The following is a 17,970-nucleotide window of genomic DNA, read 5'->3' on the forward strand; positions in this document are numbered from 1 at the left end:
CCAGCGGTGGAGTCGGCCCTCTGACCCCGCCCTCTGACCCCGCCCTCTGACCCCACCTTCTAACCTCACCCTCTGACCCCACCCTCTAACCCCACATTCTGACCCCGCCCTCTGACCCCGCCCTCTGACCCCGCCCTCTGACCCCGCCCTCTGACCCCGCCCTCTGACCCCGCCCTCTGACCCCGCCCTCTGACCCCGCCCTGACCCCACCCTCTAACTCTGCCCTCTGACCTTGCCCGCTGTGTTGTCGCCCGCCCCCGCAGACCTGCCCACCCCACCGGCTGCCCACTGCCCCCACCACCCTCACCACCCTCACCACCAGCCTCACCACCCTCACCACCAGCCTCACCACGCTCACCACCCGGGCGGGGGGGCCGCCACGGCCGAGGGGGCGTTGTACGGAACCCCGCCGTGCCCCGGGGGGACGCCCGGACTCACGCCCACCCACTACGCCGACTGCCTGCCTCCAGAGGTGGTCCCCTCCCCCTCCTCCCCCTCCATCTTCTTCCTCCTTGCCCTCCTCCCCTCGGGGGGGGGGGGGGCAGTGGGGGGGGGGGGCCCTCGCACACAAAGATAAAGGTACCCCCCCCCCCCCCCCCGGTGTAGGCTTTGCCGGGCTCCTTGGGGGTCAAGTGCTGGGAGCGAGCAGCTGTGACGGGGGGCGTCTATCAGCGCGGTGTTGTCCAGCAGCCCGCCCGCCCGCCCCCCTTTGTCTCCCCCAGTGCTGGTGTTCGCACACCGCACCAGGTGCTCGTTTTGAGGCCGAGTCGACCTAGGGGCGAGCCCCACGACCAGGTCCAATCTTTGGGTGGCACTGACCCGTATACACAAGCGGCAAAGACAAATATCCCCCCCTCCCCCGTGTAGCCTCAACGGGCTGTTGGGGCAAGTGCCGTTAGCGAGCCAGGTTCGTAGCATAGCAGCGCGCTAACCGCTGCACCATCGCTCCCTAGCGCCACCGCCGCCACCGCCACCGTCCAGCTAATCCTGTCCGTCTTCTCAATTGACCCCTCCCCAGATCGCCTTCCAGTACTGCGAGCAGCCTGCGGCCTACATAGGCGAGTTCGGCCTGCTGGAGTCAGCGGGGCCTCCCTACGGCCTCTCGCAGTTCCCGGCCTTCCACTCGGCCAATCTCGACCACCTCCAAGGGCTGGACAACAACCACCACCACCACCACCACAACAGCCACCACAACCACCACCACCACCTCACCCACAACCTGCACAGTCTCCACCAGGAGGGGCCCATCAACAGCGGAACCACCTACACGGTAAGGCGGCGTTCTTCATCGCCAAGGCCACACGCATCGGCCCTCCCCGACAGCACACAAAGAGTGAGAACAGCCCTCCTCGTCGTCGTCGTCGTCGTCGTCGTCGTCATCGTCGCCATGCTGCAGTCAAACACCCCAATGGTGTTAACACATTCCTGCTGCGGAGGGAGCTGGTAGGAACGTTGGGTTGCTCGGTCAATGGCCAGGGTCAACGGCGACGTGGTGTATTCCGCAAATATGGCCGACTGTGAGGGCGGGCACAAGCCGGCGTGAGTAGGTTAAACGTTGAGTTTTATAAGGGCACCACGGGGTGACCAGCCCCTCCCCACCCAGCCCCACCCCACCCTCCCCACCCTCCCCACCCAGCCCTCCCCACTTTCCCCTCCCCACCCAGCCACTCCCGACCCTCCCCTCCCCACCCATCCCTTCCCTCCCCACCCAGCCCCTCCCTGCACGACGGACACAATAATCCCCTGTGGGCTGGTGTAACCAGGAGGTTCCTACCAGTAAATGTGTGGCAGCTCTCCATTCAAAGCTTTCGTGACTGCAGGGATTCATCTTCTTGGTTCTTTCGGTAAAGTCACGTAGAATGGAAATATTAAAATAATAAAAGTAAAACTTTATTATTTTATTCTTTTTATTTTTATTACCGAAAGAACCAAGAACATGAGCCAAAAGCACAGCAGTAAAGGAGGAGACGGGAGGTCACGTGATGTGGCTGCTCACCCCGAGCTCTCGATGCCCTGATAGTGGCATCGTCCTGGTGCGGTTCGCCGCTTGGCGTTGCCCTCTGGTCTAACACTGTTAGTGAGACTGGGCTCTAAAGAAAGTTGTCTCTGGTGTGGACCAATCGGTTTCAAAGACAATGCATCGTTTACTACCAGGGCATCGTTTTATGTTTTGCATGTTCACCACAAGTTCGTGTGGTTAATGCAGTGACAGGATTCCTTGCAAAGAGGTTTTTGTTTGGTGTTTTAACATCTTAACACAACACTACCACCATCATCATCAACACCACCATCATCATCAACACCACCATCGAAACCATCATCATCACCACCACCACCATCATCATCAACATCGCCATCATCATCACCACCACCACCATCATTAACACCACCACCACCACCACCATCATCATCAACATCGCCATCATCATCATCACCACCGCCATCATCATCAACACCACCACCATCAACATCACCATCGCCATCATCATCAACATCACCATCAACATCACCATCATCATCAACATCAGCATCGCCATCATCATCACCACCACCATCATCATCATCAACACCACCATCAGCAGCACCACCATCATCATCATCAACACCACCACCACCAACACCACCATCAGCAGCACCACCATCATCATCATCAACACCACCACCATCACCTTCATAGGTGCTACTCGCTTCACAGCACCTGCCCCAACAGTGCGTCACAGGCTACACGATCTAGGGGGGGGGTCTCTTGTCGTGTCCCTGCGTGCAGGCACGCGTGTTCGAGGCGCCCCTGTACAGCGCGTCCGCCCGGGGGGTCGGCCTGGGGGGCCCCCCCTACGCCGGGTTCGAGGGCTTCCTGAGTGGGGGGGGGCCCTCCTCCTACAGCCCCCAGGGGGAGGTCCATGATGGCCTCCTGGACTTGAGTGTCGGCCACATGGACGCGGGCAGGGAGACACTGCCCGAAGTGAGGCGAGCGGCATGGGCCGCAGCGGCAGCAGCAGCATCAGCAGCTTCATCAGTTTCATTATCAGCGTCGTCACTAGCATCATCATCGTCACTAGCATCATCATCAGCAGCAATGTCATCAGTAGCAGCATCGGCAGCAGCAGCATCAGCAGCTTCATCAGTTTCATTATCAGCGTCGTCACTAGCATCATCATCAGCAGCAGTGTCATCAGTAGCAGCATCATCAATGTAATCAGCGTCATCATCAGCAGCACCATCACAGTCTTCATCACACTTGCCAAATCACTTGCTCGCTAACTCACTCTGTCTCTCTCTCCCCGTGTCTCTCTCCCCGTGTCTCTCTCCCCGTGTTTCTCTCTCCCCGTGTGTGTCTCTTTCTCCTCGTGTCTCTCTCTCCTAGTGTGTCTTTCTGTCCCCGTGTGCGTCTCTCTCCCCGTATGTCTTTCTGTCCCCGTGTGCGTCTCTCTCCCCATGTCTCCCTCTCCCTGTGTGTCTCTCCTCGTGTCTCTGTCTCCCCGTCTCTCCCTCCCTTTGTCTCTCTCTCCCCGTGTCCATCTCTCCCCATGTCTCTCTCTCCCCGTGTCCATTTCTCCCCATGTCTCTCGTTCATACGTAAAGGAGCCCCTTATTTTGATGCTGATGTATCCTGCTCCTCCTCTAGGGCTACATCTTTGGAGCGATCAGCACCGGCTACGGCTTCACGGAGGTCGAAGGTCAGAGCTCACCAGACCTTCCCGGCGACTCGGCGGAGGAGGAGTGGATACTCGGGTCAACCGGGACACAGCAGCAGCCGCCACCTCCTCCACCTCCTCATCCACCTCCTCATTGAGCGAGGGTTCTCCTGTCAGGGCATCAGCCGCAGCAGCTGCAGAATAAGAAGCACAGCTGCTGTCACCAGCAGCAGCAGCAGCAGCACACCCGACGAGCACAACTATCATCATCATCAGCAGCAGCAGCTGCTGCTACATCTGACGCACAAACAACATCAACAGCAGCAGCAGAATCGGGACCAGCAGCTGCATTAGGCGCACTATTATGGTGCTGTTGATTATGGTGGTGCTGTTGGTGATGACAACAATGGTGGTAACGATGACGGTGGCGGTGGTGTTGACGCATCATCCGACAGTTTTGTTGTCCCCCCCCCCCCCCCCGGACCTCCAATTAGCACGGTTGGCTACGTACGGTGGTGCGAAAGAGGTTCAACGCACACTCAACATGTATCAACAACTGCCACCATCTACTGTCAAGATGCACATCCACTGTGAACCCCACTGGATGAACTCCGGATATGACACACTCCCATTGTCGGCATCGAAACCACTGAACCCCAGAGGATGAATTCCATATACAACACTCCGCCCATTTTAGATATCCAAACCACTGTGAACTCCAGATATGAATTCCATATACAACACTCCGCCCATTTTAGATATCCAAATCACTGTGAACTCCAGATATGAATTCCATATACAACACTCCGCCCATTTTAGATATCCAAACCACTGTGAAACCCCATTGGACGAACTCCAGATGACATATATTTCCCTATGGCGTATATGAATTTAAAAGTAATAATTATTTTTTCTAACAGTTCTATTACGATTGTTAATTAATTCACATTTCGGGATGTTTACTTGTGGGGTTAAAGACGTGTGTGTGTGCGTGCGTGGGGTAGAGTGTGGTGCATAAAGTCTTAAAAGATGTTTTAGACATACTTTTTTAAAATATATATTGTGGTGGAAGCTCAAAGGAGCAAGCCCCTGCAGTTGCCTGTTTGACGAGCAGCAGCAGCGGGGGGTGGTGGTGGTGGTGACGGTGGTGACGGTGGTGCCGGTAGGTGAGAAAAAAAAATTCTTCACCTACCTGAGGACGGCTGCTTGCGTTGTGGCCGAAACGTCGTGAGAATTATTTTATTATGTTTTATTTTTATTATTTTATTATTTTCCTTCTACGTGACTTTACCGAAACATACTAATAGGGTTTTTCCCCTTTTTTCTGGCAACAAAACTGACACCTTTTGCAAGGAATCATGTTTACATTAACCGCAATACCTGCAGTCAAATGCAAACAAAAAACAATACTCTGGTAATTTATGCAATGTCTTTGACACTGATTGGTCCACACCAGAGACAATGCATAAATTACCATTTGACTGCAAGTATTGTGGTTAATGTAAACATGATTCCTTGCAAAAGGTGTCAGTTTTGTTGCCAGAAAAAAGGGGAAAACCCCTATTAGTATATTTTGGTACTGGCAAAGGAGGTCCCATGATTTACCGAAACAACCAAGAAGATGAATCCCTGCAGTCACGAAAGCTTTAAATCGAAAAAGAGATACATCCTTTTTTAGAAGGCTTTCTTTCGAAGGCTGAGAGGTTTGCTGCTTCTGCTCATGCTGCTGCTGATGACGTGTAGGCCATAGGCCTCATGTAGGCCACGTGTCACCCCCCCCCCCCCCAGGCCTCGCATAGGCCGTAGGTCTCATGAAGGACCGTAGGCCTCGTGTAGGTCGCATGAAGTTGTGGGGTATCGTTTCCCCACCCCGGTTCTGAAGGGAATAATGTTTTATGTACATAAAAGGGATCTTGGAATATAATAAATAAAGCATAGGATTTCATAGCCGATGCAATGATGTTTTTAATGCCAGCAAATTCTGGTCACACACTGCCGCTGCAGAAGCAACCAAGTTTACGCGGATAGTAGTATCATCATCGTCATCGTTATTATTTAAACATGGCCGGTCTCTCAACCAGAATCTGACCGCTTATATAGCGTATATCAAAAGATTGGCACGTTTCCACAGATGTTAGGATGGTATTCGTGTGGCCAATGTATCAATCTGAATGTGACCGACAGATACCCGGTGGATAAACCGGCACGTATGGACTATGATGCCTGCGAAAACGTGGCAATCTCGTCGTGCTTTCACAAATAAGGATTCGGATGATTTTATATATATTTAAATTTCGTGTTGTTGTTTTTTAAGTTGTGGCTTAAGTTTAAATGAGAAAGGTATATGGATATCAAGCGTTTTGTATAACCTGAGGCTCGCAGAGCCAGACCAGAGCACAAAGATAACAGGAATGTGATGCGAGTGGGAGCCACGCGGAGCCAGGCCAGAGGTCAGCAGCGTGAAGTGACTGTAACATAAGTTGAATAAAAGACGGATTCAAGAAGTCGTCTCAACGAGCTTTATTACACCCGCATCTTCATGTGCGGAGACATTCACTGTGCAGCTCCATGCTGCGCACTGCCGTTTCAATGCGGGCAACAACAACTTGGTTATATTCTTGGTTCTTTCGGTAAAGTCACGTAGAAGGGAAATAACAAAACAAATGATTGCTGTGGATTTCACACCTGATGATGATTGCTTGTGTTGCAATCGAAACGTCGTGAGAATTTTTATTGTTTTATATTTTTATTATTTTATTTTTATTTGAAATTTTCTTTCTGTGGGTTTCACATCTGATGATGATGATTGCTTGTGTTGCAGTCGAAACGTCGTGAGAATTTTTATTGTTTTATATTTTTATTATTGTATTATTTCCCTTCTACGTGACTTTACTGAAAGAACCAAGAATACGAATCCCTGCAGTTACGAAAGCTTTAAATCAAAACAACTTAGTTGCCTCTGTGTTTGTGTTTCTCTCTTGTGATGGGACTTTGAAGGATGCACGTTGAGATGTATAAGAGCCACGTGGTGACCAATGTAGTCTCACTTGGCCTCTAGCAAGTTGGCACTGCTGGTAATGGGTTGACAGGTACGTAGTGGTCAGTGTAGTGGTGAGTGTACTAGTGGTGATTGTCTCTTTGTGTTTCTCCCTTGTGATGGGACTTTGAAGGATGCACGTTGAGATGTATAAGAGCCACGGGGTGACCAATGTAGTCTCACTTGGCCTCTAGCAAGGCAGGGCACAAGGGGTTGACGGCTCTCTAGAGGTGACGTTGCCTCTCTCACACCCCGCGCGCCCGAGGGAGGAGCATTCCCGTGCCAAGTGTTGCAAGGGAACAAGAAATGCCGAGAGTCAATATTGTTTTTGGATGGTAGCGACTCTCAGCGGAGTGTGCTCGAGTGTTTGTCTTGGCGCTAATAGGCGCTCGCTAACAGCACTTGCCCGATAAGCCTCATTATACCAACAGACACCCCCCTGCGCGTGCGTCTGATTGTGTGTGTGTGTTGAGGGTGTGTATTGTGTAAAGACGATACGGGGGGGGTCTTTGTATTGTGGGGTGCGGTGGTGCAGTGGTTAGGGCGCTGCGCTACGAACACGGTGACCCGAGTTCGATTCCCGCTCGCGGCCAACACCCAGTGACGATTATCTGAACCGGTCCTGGGCCTCCCTTAGGTCGACTCAGCCTGAAATGACTACCTGGTGCGGTGTGGAAACATCGCCACTGGGGAGACAAAGGCGGCCGGGCGCGTTACTGGCCACCAACCCCCTTGTGTGCCACAGTGCAGGTAGCCTTCATAGGCGCTGCTACTCGCTAACAGCACTTGCCCCAACAGCCTGTTAAGGCTACACGGGGGATCTTTGTCTTTGTTTCGTGAGTCCGCGTGCGTGTGTGTGAAACAGGCACCTACAGGGATGTGTGTGTCACTGTGTGTGTCACTATGTGTGTGTGTGTATGTGTCACTGTGTGTGTGTGTCACTGTGTGTGATTTATAATTGTATTTCTATTATTATTATTTTTTACCTACGTGACCAAAAAAACCTAAGAGTATGAATCCTTGCAGTCACGAAAGCTTCAAATCTAGAATTCAATTCTCTTTGTTTAAAAAAAAAACATAAATTGAGAACGAGGCGAGAATGCCAGAAACGAAGGGACTAAGCTCATTTGCAAGAGTCGCCTGGGCCACCAGCACGACACGAGCTCCACTGCATCTCTGGAACCTTTCTCGTACTTTAGTTTGAACGTGTGCAGCTCCTTCCTGGCAATCAAACAACAGTTAAGATGTGCAAACAACAAATAGATGATAGCTCTTGCGAGGAATTAAGTGACTGCGATAACCACACACAGGGATTGTGGTTCACATGCAAACAAAACGCGCTCCGATAGACACATTCCTGCTGCGGAGGGAGCTGGTAGGAACGTTGGGTTGCTCGGTCAATGGCCTGCAGGGTCAACGGCGGCGTGGTGTATTCCGCAAATATGGCCGACTGTGAGGGCGGGCACAAGCCGGCGTGAGTAGGTGAAACGTTGAGTTTTATAAGGGCACCACGGGGTGACCAGCCCCTCCCCACCCCTCCCACACGTACACACACGTACACACGCACGTACAAACACACACGTACACACACACGTACACACACGTACATACACACGTACACACACACACGTACACACACGTACACACAGACACACGTACACACACACACGTACACACACGTACACACACACGTACACACACAGACGTACACACACACGTACACACACACGTACACACACGTACACACAGACACACGTACACACACACGTACACACACGTACACACACACACGTACACACACGTACACACACACGCACACACACACACACATACGTACACACACACACGTACACACACACGGACAATCGAACATCTCACAACAGGTAGTGGCTCTAATTTTGAACAAAATGATTGAAGCGTGACAGCGAGGTGTGTGGGGAGCCGTGAGTGATCTGTGAGAAAAAAGAGCTTTGTGGCTTATCGGATTTTCTCGCCTGCCCATCAACACGGGGCGAGGAATGGTGGTGGTGGTGATGGTGGTGGAGTAGACCCCCATCGAAGATGAACATCAGTGGAGGGATGCAGGTGAGACTGATGATGAACGACCCGGGTTCGATTCCCGGTCACGGCCACCAACACCGCTGACGATTATCAAAACCGGTCCTGGGCTTCCCTGCTGGTGCGGTGTGTAAACATCGAGAGTGCAGATGATTGGACATGTAGGTGAGTGTGTGTGTGAGTTGGTATGTCGATGAGTGAGTGTGTAGGTGAGTGTGTAGGTGAGTGTCTAGGTGAGTGAGTACGTGAGTGTGTAGGTGAGTGTGTAGGTGAGTGTGTAGGTGAATGTCTAGGTGAGTGAGTACGTGAGTGAGTACGTGAGTGTGTAGGTGAGTGTGTAGGTGAGTGAGTAGGTGAGTGTATGTAGGTGAGTGTATGTAGGTGAGTGTATGTAGGTGAGTGAGTAGGTGAGTGTGTAGGTGAGTGTGTAGGTGAGTGTGTAGGTGAATGTCTAGGTGAGTGAGTACGTGAGTGAGTACGTGAGTGTGTAGGTGAGTGTGTAGGTGAGTGAGTAGGTGAGTGTATGTAGGTGAGTGTATGTAGGTGAGTGTGTAGGTGAGTGTGTAGGTGAGTGTCTAGGTGAGTGAGTACGTGAGTGAGTACGTGAGTGTGTAGGTGAGTGTGTAGGTGAGTGAGTAGGTGAGTGTATGTAGGTGAGTGTATGTAGGTGAGTGTGTAGGTGAGTGTGTCGGTGAGTGTGTGTGTAGGTGAGTGTGTAGGTGTGTATGTAGGTGAGGGAGAAGGTTAGTGTGTAGGTGAGTGTGTAGGTGAGTGTGTAGGTGAGTGAGTAGGTGAGTGTATGTAGGTGAGTGTATGTAGGTGAGTGTGTAGGTGAGTGTGTAGGTGAGTGTCTAGGTGAGTGAGTACGTGAGTGAGTACGTGAGTGTGTAGGTGAGTGTGTAGGTGAGTGAGTAGGTGAGTGTATGTAGGTGAGTGTATGTAGGTGAGTGTGTAGGTGAGTGTGTCGGTGAGTGTGTGTGTAGGTGAGTGTGTAGGTGTGTATGTAGGTGAGGGAGAAGGTTAGTGTGTAGGTGAGTGTGTAGGTGAGTGTGTAGGTGAGTGAGTACGTGAGTGTGTAGGTGAGTGTATGTAGGTGAGTGTGTAGGTGAGTGTGTAGGTGAGTGAGTACGTGAGTGAGTACGTGAGTGTGTAGGTGAGTGTGTAGGTGAGTGAGTAGGTGAGTGTATGTAGGTGAGTGAGTAGGTGAGTGTGTAGGTGAGTGAGTACGTGAGTGAATAGGTGAGTGTGTAGGTGAGTATGTAGGTGAGTGTGTGTGTAGGTGAGTGTGTAGGTGAGTGTATGTAGGTGAGTGTGTAGGTGAGTGTGTAGGTGAGTGTGTGTGTAGGTATGTATGTAGGTGAGTGAGAAAGTTAGTGTGTAGGTGAGTGTGTAAGTGAGTGTGTGAATGAGTAGGTGAGTGTGTAGATGAGTGTGTAGGTGAATGAGTGTGTGAGTGAGTAGGTGAGTGTGTAGGTGAGTGAGAAGGTGAGCGAGTAGGTGAGTGAGTAGGTGAGTGTCTAGGTGAGTGTGTACGTAGGTGAGCGAGGTGAACAAATGAGAATAGGGTTTTACCCTTGTTGGCAATGAAACACCAGTGGTGTTAAGATTTTCGAACACCAAATAGAAACCTTTTGCAAGGAATCAAGTGGCCGCGTTAACCACATAGGACCCTTGTGGTGAAACATGCAAACAAAACATGCCCCAACAATATATGCATCGCTTATTTTTACGATTTGGTGTTTGAACACCTTAACCCAGCTGTTTTATTCCCAGAAAAGATAAAAAAAAACTCTTCTTATTTTTAAAATAAACAAAACGCGACAAGAGTGCAGAGTGCAGGGAAAGGTGAACACATTTTTTTTTTTACAAATGTACGCACCAATAAAACTACACTTTTCATTTCAGGGTGCTGATTCCAAATCTGATCTCAGATTTGCTCCATCACATCTAATTTTTATGCTATCGGTATACCCCATTTTCATTGATTTTACCCGAAATTAACTCTGTCACTTATCATTGCAAGTTGTTGCGAGTCAGTGACTGCTTTAGTGTTAAAACACGATGCTGTATTTTTAGGATAGTGTGTTTATAATAAAGGATTTTCTCGCCTGCCTTACAAATGTACGCACCAATAAAACTACACTTTCTATTTCATCTCACCAGGTACAGCCCCCAATTGACCTATCAAGTTATTCTTTCTCAGGAGCCGTCTGGCCAACACAACACAGAATCGGAGCCGGGGGAATCCGATGAGCCGTAAAGCTCTTTACTCACAGACGTTCAGTTTGGGGGACCACGTGGTCAGAACGTTTCAACAACAAACACACGACATTTCGATTTAAAGCTTTCGTGACTGCAGGGATTCATCTTCTTGGTTCTTTCGGTAAAGTCACGTAGAAGGGAAATAATAAAATAATAAAATATTTAACCATAATAAAATACAATTCTCACGACGTTTCGGCAACAACGTAAGCAGCCGTCCTCAGGTGAAGAACAGGGCTGTCGGAAAGACAGCGTCTGAATGAGCACCACCAAGCTTGGCAGCGTATATTTAATCTGGGTTAGAGGAGGAAGGGCGCCTTGAATATACGCTGCCAAGCTTGGTGGTGTTTCATTCAGACGCTGTCTTTCCGACAGACCTGTTCTTCACCTGAGGACGGCTGCTTGCGTTGTGGCCGAAACGTCGTGAGAATTGTATTTTATTATGTTTTATTTTTATTATTTTATTATTTCCCTTCTACGTGACTTTACCGAAAGAACCAAGAAGATGAAACACACGACACGTGTGCAAAGTACAAGATATGTAAACAAATCACCCAGCACACACACAAACAGTTGAACGCGTAGTCGGATTTCGCAACCAATATCATCCATAACACTGGTCGACAAAAAAAACATGTTTTTCTGGCCTGGTCTTTTGCAGCTGTTTTAGACTAATTTCAGGGTGCCGATTCCAAATCTGGTCTCAGATTTGCTCTATCACATCTCATTTTGATGCTATCGGCATACCCCATTTTCATTGATTTTACCCGAAATTAACTCCATCACTTATGATTGCAAGTTGTTGCGAGTCAGTGACTGCTTTAGTGTTAAAATACGGTGCTGTATTTTTAGGATAGTGTGTTTACAATATCATTTTATGTAGATATCCACATTTATTTAATATTTTTCTTCTGCAGTTTTTATTGAAAATGCAATATTTGATATCTCAAAAACCTGATGCCAGATTTGGAATCAGCACCCCAAAATTACCTTAAAACCGTTGGAATACCTTATGCCAGAAAAAGTGTGTTGACCAGTGTATAATACAAGTTTTTTTGGGGTGAGATCGCGTACACATAAAATTGTGTCGTTAAACCCGCCACCACCCGACACAGCCAATCGGTAAGGTTTGTCACGTAAACAGAACGTGCCCATTCAGGTACAGCACCATCGGTTGTGTGTTGGAAAGCAAAGCCACAACATTTACAATCCGAGTACTACGTTTCGCCAGTAAATACAACACCACAAACACAACGAAAAAACCATCCCCATCGCATCAGGCAAAGCCCCCATCCCTCCCACTGAAGCCAGTAACTTCTTCTTCAGAAGCGACTTGGGCCACCACAAATGACAGCCGCTCAACAAAGTGGCCCGCATCGTTTGGGACATTCACATTGCGGCGGACATCATCGCAACATAATCTCAGCGCGCACACGGTGACCCAGATGTCAGAGAGAACCCCACAGTGAACACATTGACCCATTACCGCCCTCTACTGTTCAACTCCCTCCTGCCCTGTGACATCGTAAAAGTTTTTATTTGTTTTTGTATTTTACCGGTAGGAACCTCCTGGTTACACCAGCCCACAGGGGATTACTCTGTCCGTCGTGCATTCCAAATATGGGAGGGGTGGGTGGAGCTGGGTGGAGTGGGGAGGGTGGGGAGGGGCTGGGTGGGGAGGGTGGGGAGGGGCTGGGTGGGGAGGGGCTGGGTGGGGAGGGTGGGGAGGGGCTGGGTGGGGAGGGAGGGGCTGGGTGGGGAGAGTGGGGCTGGGTGGGGAAAGTGGGGCTGGGTGGGGAGGGTGGGGGGTGGGAGGGGTGGGGCTGGGTGGAGTGGGAAGGGGCTGGGTGGGGAGGGGCTGGGTGGGGAGGGGCTAGGTGGGGAGGGTGGGGAGGGGCTGGGTGGGGAGGGTGGGGCTGGGTGGGGAGGGGAGGGAGGGGTGGGGCAAGGTGGGGAGGGGCTGATCACCCCGTGGTGCCCTCATAAAACTCAACGTTTAACCTACTCACGCCAGCTTGTGCCCGCCCTCACAGTCGGGCATATTTGCGGAATACACCACGCCGCCGTTGACCCTGCAGGCCATTGACCGAGCAACCCAACGTTCCAACCAGCTCCCTCCGCAGGAATGTGTTTGTTGGGTTGGGGTTAGAACATCATCATCGTCATCATCATCAAGCGGAGCTCTCTAAACCTTTGCTGCAGCATTGCAGCCCTGTGGTTCTCAAGTGTTAAAAACACAAGAGAATTGTGTACAATGTTAATGAATACGTAGGGTCCATAACACAGGGGGAGTTTATTTTGGGTTCCTCCACCACGCTTACAAAGTCGTGGATTTACTCTCGAATACACGACCGGTTAGTGCTGTGCGAGTAACGAATTGGCACGTTCTGTTAACGCGATAAACCCCTCGCTAATTGGCTGTGTCGGGTGGTGGCGGGTTTAACGACGACACATTTATATATTTACGCGATCTAACCCAACCGAAAAAAGCTTCACTATGAATATTGGACGTGAAAGCCTTCGTGTTAAACCGATAGCTACATCATGGGACCTCCGCCAGTAACAACATAAGAGAATACGTTTTCCCCTTTTTCCTGGCAACAAAACAGCGGTGTTCAGATGTTAAAACACCAAACTGACACCTTTTACAAGGAATCATGTCACTGCATTAACCACAATACTTGTGGTCAGAATGTAAACAAAAACATGCTCTGATAATAAATGCATTGTCCTTGAAACTGATTGGTCCACACCAGAGACAGCTTTCTTTTGAGGACGCCAATTTTAAAGTCTCCCATAGACTCCAATGTTAAAGTCTCCCATAGACTCCATTGTTAAAGTGTCTCCTATAGACTTCAATGTTAAAGTCTCCCATAGACTCCCATGTTAAAGTCTCCCATAGACTTCAATGTTAAAGTCTCCCATAGACTCCAATGTTAAAGTCTCCGCATAGACTCCAATGTTAAAGTCTCCCATAGACGCCCATGTTAAAGTCTCCCACAGACTCCCATGTTAAAGTCTCCCATAGACTTCAATATTAAAGTGTCTCCCATAGACTCCGATGTTAAAGTCTCCCCATAGACTCCAATGTTAAAGTCTCCCATAGACTCCAATGTTAAAGTCTCCCATAGACTCCAATGTTAAAGTCTCCCATAGACTCCCAATGTTAAGGTCTCCCATAGACTTCAATGTTAAAGTCTCCCATATACTTCAATGTTAAAGTCTCCCATAGACTCCAATGTTAAAGCCTCCCATAGACTTCAATGTTTAAGTCTCCCAGAGACTCCAATGTTAAAGTCTCCCATAGACTCCAATGTCAAAGTCTCCCATAGACTTCAATGTTAAAGTCTCCCATAGATTCCAATGTTAAAGTCTCCCATAGACTTCAATGTTAAAGTCTCCCATAGACTTCAATGTTAAAGTCTTCCATAGACTCCAATGTTAAAGTCTCCCATAGACTCCAATGTTAAAGAAGTTCAACATACTGTACATACAGTATAATTAAACTGCAGCTCGCTCAAGGCTACTTCCGCACTTGACACTGGCCAGGTTAGGGAGAATCGACTCACTTTAATCGTCACGAGCGATTCACTGTTGTTAAAAGGGAATCGAGATGCTCGATGGATCGTTACTTTCGATTCCCCCTCTACCTTCACGTAAAATGTTACCGGAAAGGATCGAATCGAATGTCTCAATGGTTTCTATTTGGTGAAGATTGAATCTTCGGAAACTGGGAATCGATCCAATATAATCGATATATTCGATTTCCTATGTAAACTAATGTATGTTGATTTTGATTACCTTTTACTGATAGGAACCACCTGGTTCCACCAGCCCACAGGGGATTATTGTGTCCGTCCGTCGTACATCCAAAAATGGGAGGGGTGGGGCTGAAGAGGGAAGGGTGGGGAGGGTGGAGCTGGGTGGGGCTGGGTGGGGAGGGGCTGGTCACCCCGTGGTGCCCTTATAAAACTCAACGTTTCACCTACTCACGCCGGCTTGTGCCCGCCCTCACAGTCGGCCATATTTGCGGAATACACCACGCCGCCGTTGACCCTGCAGGCCATTGACCGAGCAACCCAACGTCCCTACCAGCTCCTACCGCAGGAATGTGTTTACTATTTAGTCGATTTTCAAACATTTGTTCGCATCTAAAATATCTAAGCAATCGTTTATAGTCTGTACAAAAATCTATTCCCCATTGATAACATATGGAATCGTGTTAGCTTTATCACGCATTCGATTATGAAATCTAATCAATTCATTGACAACACAATGTAACACAATTTTTGTTCCTGGGTAGTGTTATGTCGTAATTTCTCATGCCTAAAAAGTATATAACATGGCTATTATTCCCCAAAAACTTTGCTTTTGTGACCAGGACAGTGATACTTTGAATTTACCTATTTTCAATGAGAAAACGGTCGAATTTGTGTCTTTTCGTTCACATAAAGTGAGATAAAAGCAACACGAATCAAAAGTAACGTGTATTTATACTAAAGAAATACAAAAATGACTACAAAAGTTTTAGAAGCGAGTCGTTTTTCGAGATTTACGATTAAACTGTAAATTACTTTCACGAATCACCCCCCAAATGTAGTCTCCCATCATGTTCTCGTTATACTGTCCGTGGTAGCGGCGTTCAAAGTCCAGTATACCCCGGTGTAAGCGCTCGCCTTGCTCCTCCGAGTACGCTCCCATGTTCTCCTTGAATTTATCAAGATGAGCATCAAGGATATGGACTTTGAGGGACATCCTGCAGCCCATTGTGCCGTAGTTCTTCACCAGAGTCTCAACCAGCTCCACATAGTTTTCGGCCTTGTGATTGCCCAGGAAGCCACGAACGACTGCGACAAAGCTGTCCCAAGCCGCTTTCTCCTTACTGGTGAGCTTCTTGGGGAATTCATCGCACTCCAGGATCTTCTTGATCTGTGGTCCGACGAAGACACCGGCTTTGACCTTTGCCTCCGACAGCTTCGGGAAGAAGTCTTGAAGGTACTTGAAGGCTTCTGACTCGTTATCTACGGCTCTGACAAATTGTTTCATGAGGCCCAATTCAATGTGCAGTGGTGACATGAGCACCTTCCGGGGGTCCACCAGTGGCTCCCTCTTGACGTTGTTCCTCCCCACAGAGAACTCGGTCCGCTGTGGCCAGTCCCGCCTGTGGTAGTGCGCCTTGGTGTCCCTGCTGTCCCAAAGGCAAAGATAGCAGGGAAACTTGGTAAAACCGCCTTGGAGACCCATCAGGAATGCCACCATTTTGAAGTCTCCGATGACCTCCCAGCCATACTCATCATACTTCAAGGCGTCCAGCAAGGTCTTGATGCTGTTGTAATCCTCTTTGAGGTGCACTGAGTGAGCCAGGGGAAGAGACGGGTACTTGTTACCATTATGGAGCAGCACGGCTTTGAGGCTCCTGGATGAGCTGTCAATGAAGAGGCGCCATTCATTCTGGTTACAGGGGATTCCGATTGCCTCGAACAGACTGGTCACATTGTGGCAGAAGCAGAGCCCATCTTGACGGGTGAAGAAGCTGCAAAAAGGTTGGTGACGCTTCCTCCGATCTGGGACTTGCACACTTTTATCCAACAAGTTCCACTGCTTGAGCCTAGACGTCAAAAGCTCGGCATTGGATTTGGTGAGATCAAGATCTCTGATCAAGTCGTTGAGGTCTTTTTGGTTGGGGTAGTATGGGTTTCTCTCCTCAGCTCCACCTCTGAAATTGTCATCTTGGTCTACGATGTCTTCCTCGCTCTCTGACTTGCTGCTCTCTTCTAAAGACGGCTGCTCTCTCTCCGGAGGAGTGGGTACGGGGAGCTCATGGCAGTGTGGCACCGGGGCGATGGATGAAGGAAGGTCCGGATACGTGATGGCGGGTGCATTCTTGCCAGTCCGACGTTTGGAAGGGTCCACCATGCAGAAGTAGCAGTTGCTTGAGTGGTCAGTGGGTTCCCGCCAAATTCTTGGGATAGCAAACTTCATGGCTCTCTTTTCCCCTCTGTACCATCCTACAAAAAGACATTCATTTCACGCATGATTAATTCGTGAAAGATTTTCGCCAACATTTTTCAGAATTTTTTTTTCAATAACATTGAAAATTGTAAACCATTTTAAAATAAAATAAAAACTTTTACAATTTTAATTTTCGATTTAAAGCTTTCGTGACTGCAGGGATTCATCTCCTTGGTTCTTTCGGTAAAGTCACATAGAAGGGAAATAATTAAATAATATTAATAACACATTATAAAATAATTTCATCATCTTCTTGGTTCTTTCGGTAGTCACGTAGAAGGGAAATAATAAAAGAATAAAAATAAAACATAAAATAATAATTTTATTATAAAATAATAATTTTATTGTTTTATTTTTTTATTATAAAATAATAATTTTATTGTGTTTTATTTTTATTATTTTTTTATTTCCCTTCGTGACTTTACCGAAAGAACCAAGCAGATGAATTTTAATTTTTCAAACAAATTTTATATAACACAAAATTCCATCTCACCTTCCAGAGTTTTTTTGCATATCTCGCAGCTGAAATTAGGTGCCCAGGGTTTGTCTTGATCCCCAACAGGCATTCCAAAATATGCCTTGTAGGCCTCACACATCTTGGCAGATGCTTCCACAGAGTACTTTCTCGCTCTCGTCTTGATGAATTGCCCGCAGACGTAGCAAAATGCATCTGCCGGATGCTTGCAGCCTCTTGACGCCATCTCAGAAAAATTCAAATATTGCATCCACTTTGGCAGATGAAACTGGTGGGCTTAAGGTCCTGTATTTATACTATAATTTATATTACTGGAAAGCTCTGGAATGTTCTCGAAGTCACTCAAGTTTGCTCAGCACTGAATCTATCTGGGATGTTATGGAAAATGGGTTAAATGTAAAAATGTCACAAAAGCAATCAAAAATATTGCTGCACACTGCCACCAACGCAGGGAATCGTTTTCTCGGCATCGATTTAAAATCAAATCGATT

The 17,970-nt window shown here is 48.5% G+C and overlaps 2 protein-coding genes across 3 annotated transcripts in view; one reads left to right on the plus strand and one right to left on the minus strand.

The window, feature by feature from the left end:
* LOC144737171 (uncharacterized) overlaps positions 1-6,133 on the plus strand; it is a 40,356-nt gene extending 34,223 nt beyond the window's left edge. For both annotated transcript variants that reach the window (XM_078619891.1, XM_078619890.1), the window contains 4 exons: positions 264-472; positions 1,019-1,270; positions 2,768-2,962; positions 3,626-6,133. In XM_078619891.1, coding sequence (XP_078476017.1) covers positions 264-472; positions 1,019-1,270; positions 2,768-2,962; positions 3,626-3,793 — 824 coding nt within the window. In that variant the 3' untranslated portion in view covers positions 3,794-6,133. The remainder of the gene's footprint in view (positions 1-263; positions 473-1,018; positions 1,271-2,767; positions 2,963-3,625) is intronic.
* Positions 6,134-14,964: 8,831 nt separating this feature from the next.
* On the minus strand, positions 14,965-17,934 carry LOC144737169 (uncharacterized). Its single transcript, XM_078619888.1, has 2 exons — positions 17,498-17,934; positions 14,965-17,000 (listed from the first exon to the last, which is right to left on the minus strand). Exons 1-2 carry the CDS (start codon positions 17,727-17,729, stop codon positions 15,520-15,522), a joined length of 1,713 nt encoding a protein of 570 aa, XP_078476014.1. The 5' UTR covers positions 17,730-17,934; the 3' UTR covers positions 14,965-15,519.
* Positions 17,935-17,970: the final 36 nt, after the last annotated feature.

The sequence above is a fragment of the Lampetra planeri genome, chromosome 65, assembly GCF_965212315.1.
Source record: "Lampetra planeri chromosome 65, kcLamPlan1.2.h2, whole genome shotgun sequence".
Lineage (NCBI taxonomy): Eukaryota > Metazoa > Chordata > Hyperoartia > Petromyzontiformes > Petromyzontidae > Lampetra > Lampetra planeri.

What these genes read in the sequence shown, in the direction of transcription:
- LOC144737169 (XM_078619888.1), bottom strand. Translation starts at nt 17,729, where the DNA reads ATGCAATATTTGAATTTTTCTGAGATGGCGTCAAGAGGCTGCAAGCAT. An exon ending in ATGCAAAAAAACTCTGGAAG is followed by an intron (nt 17,001 to 17,497) that starts GTGAGATGGAAT and finishes GTCTTTTTGTAG; the next exon opens with GATGGTACAGAGGGGAAAAG.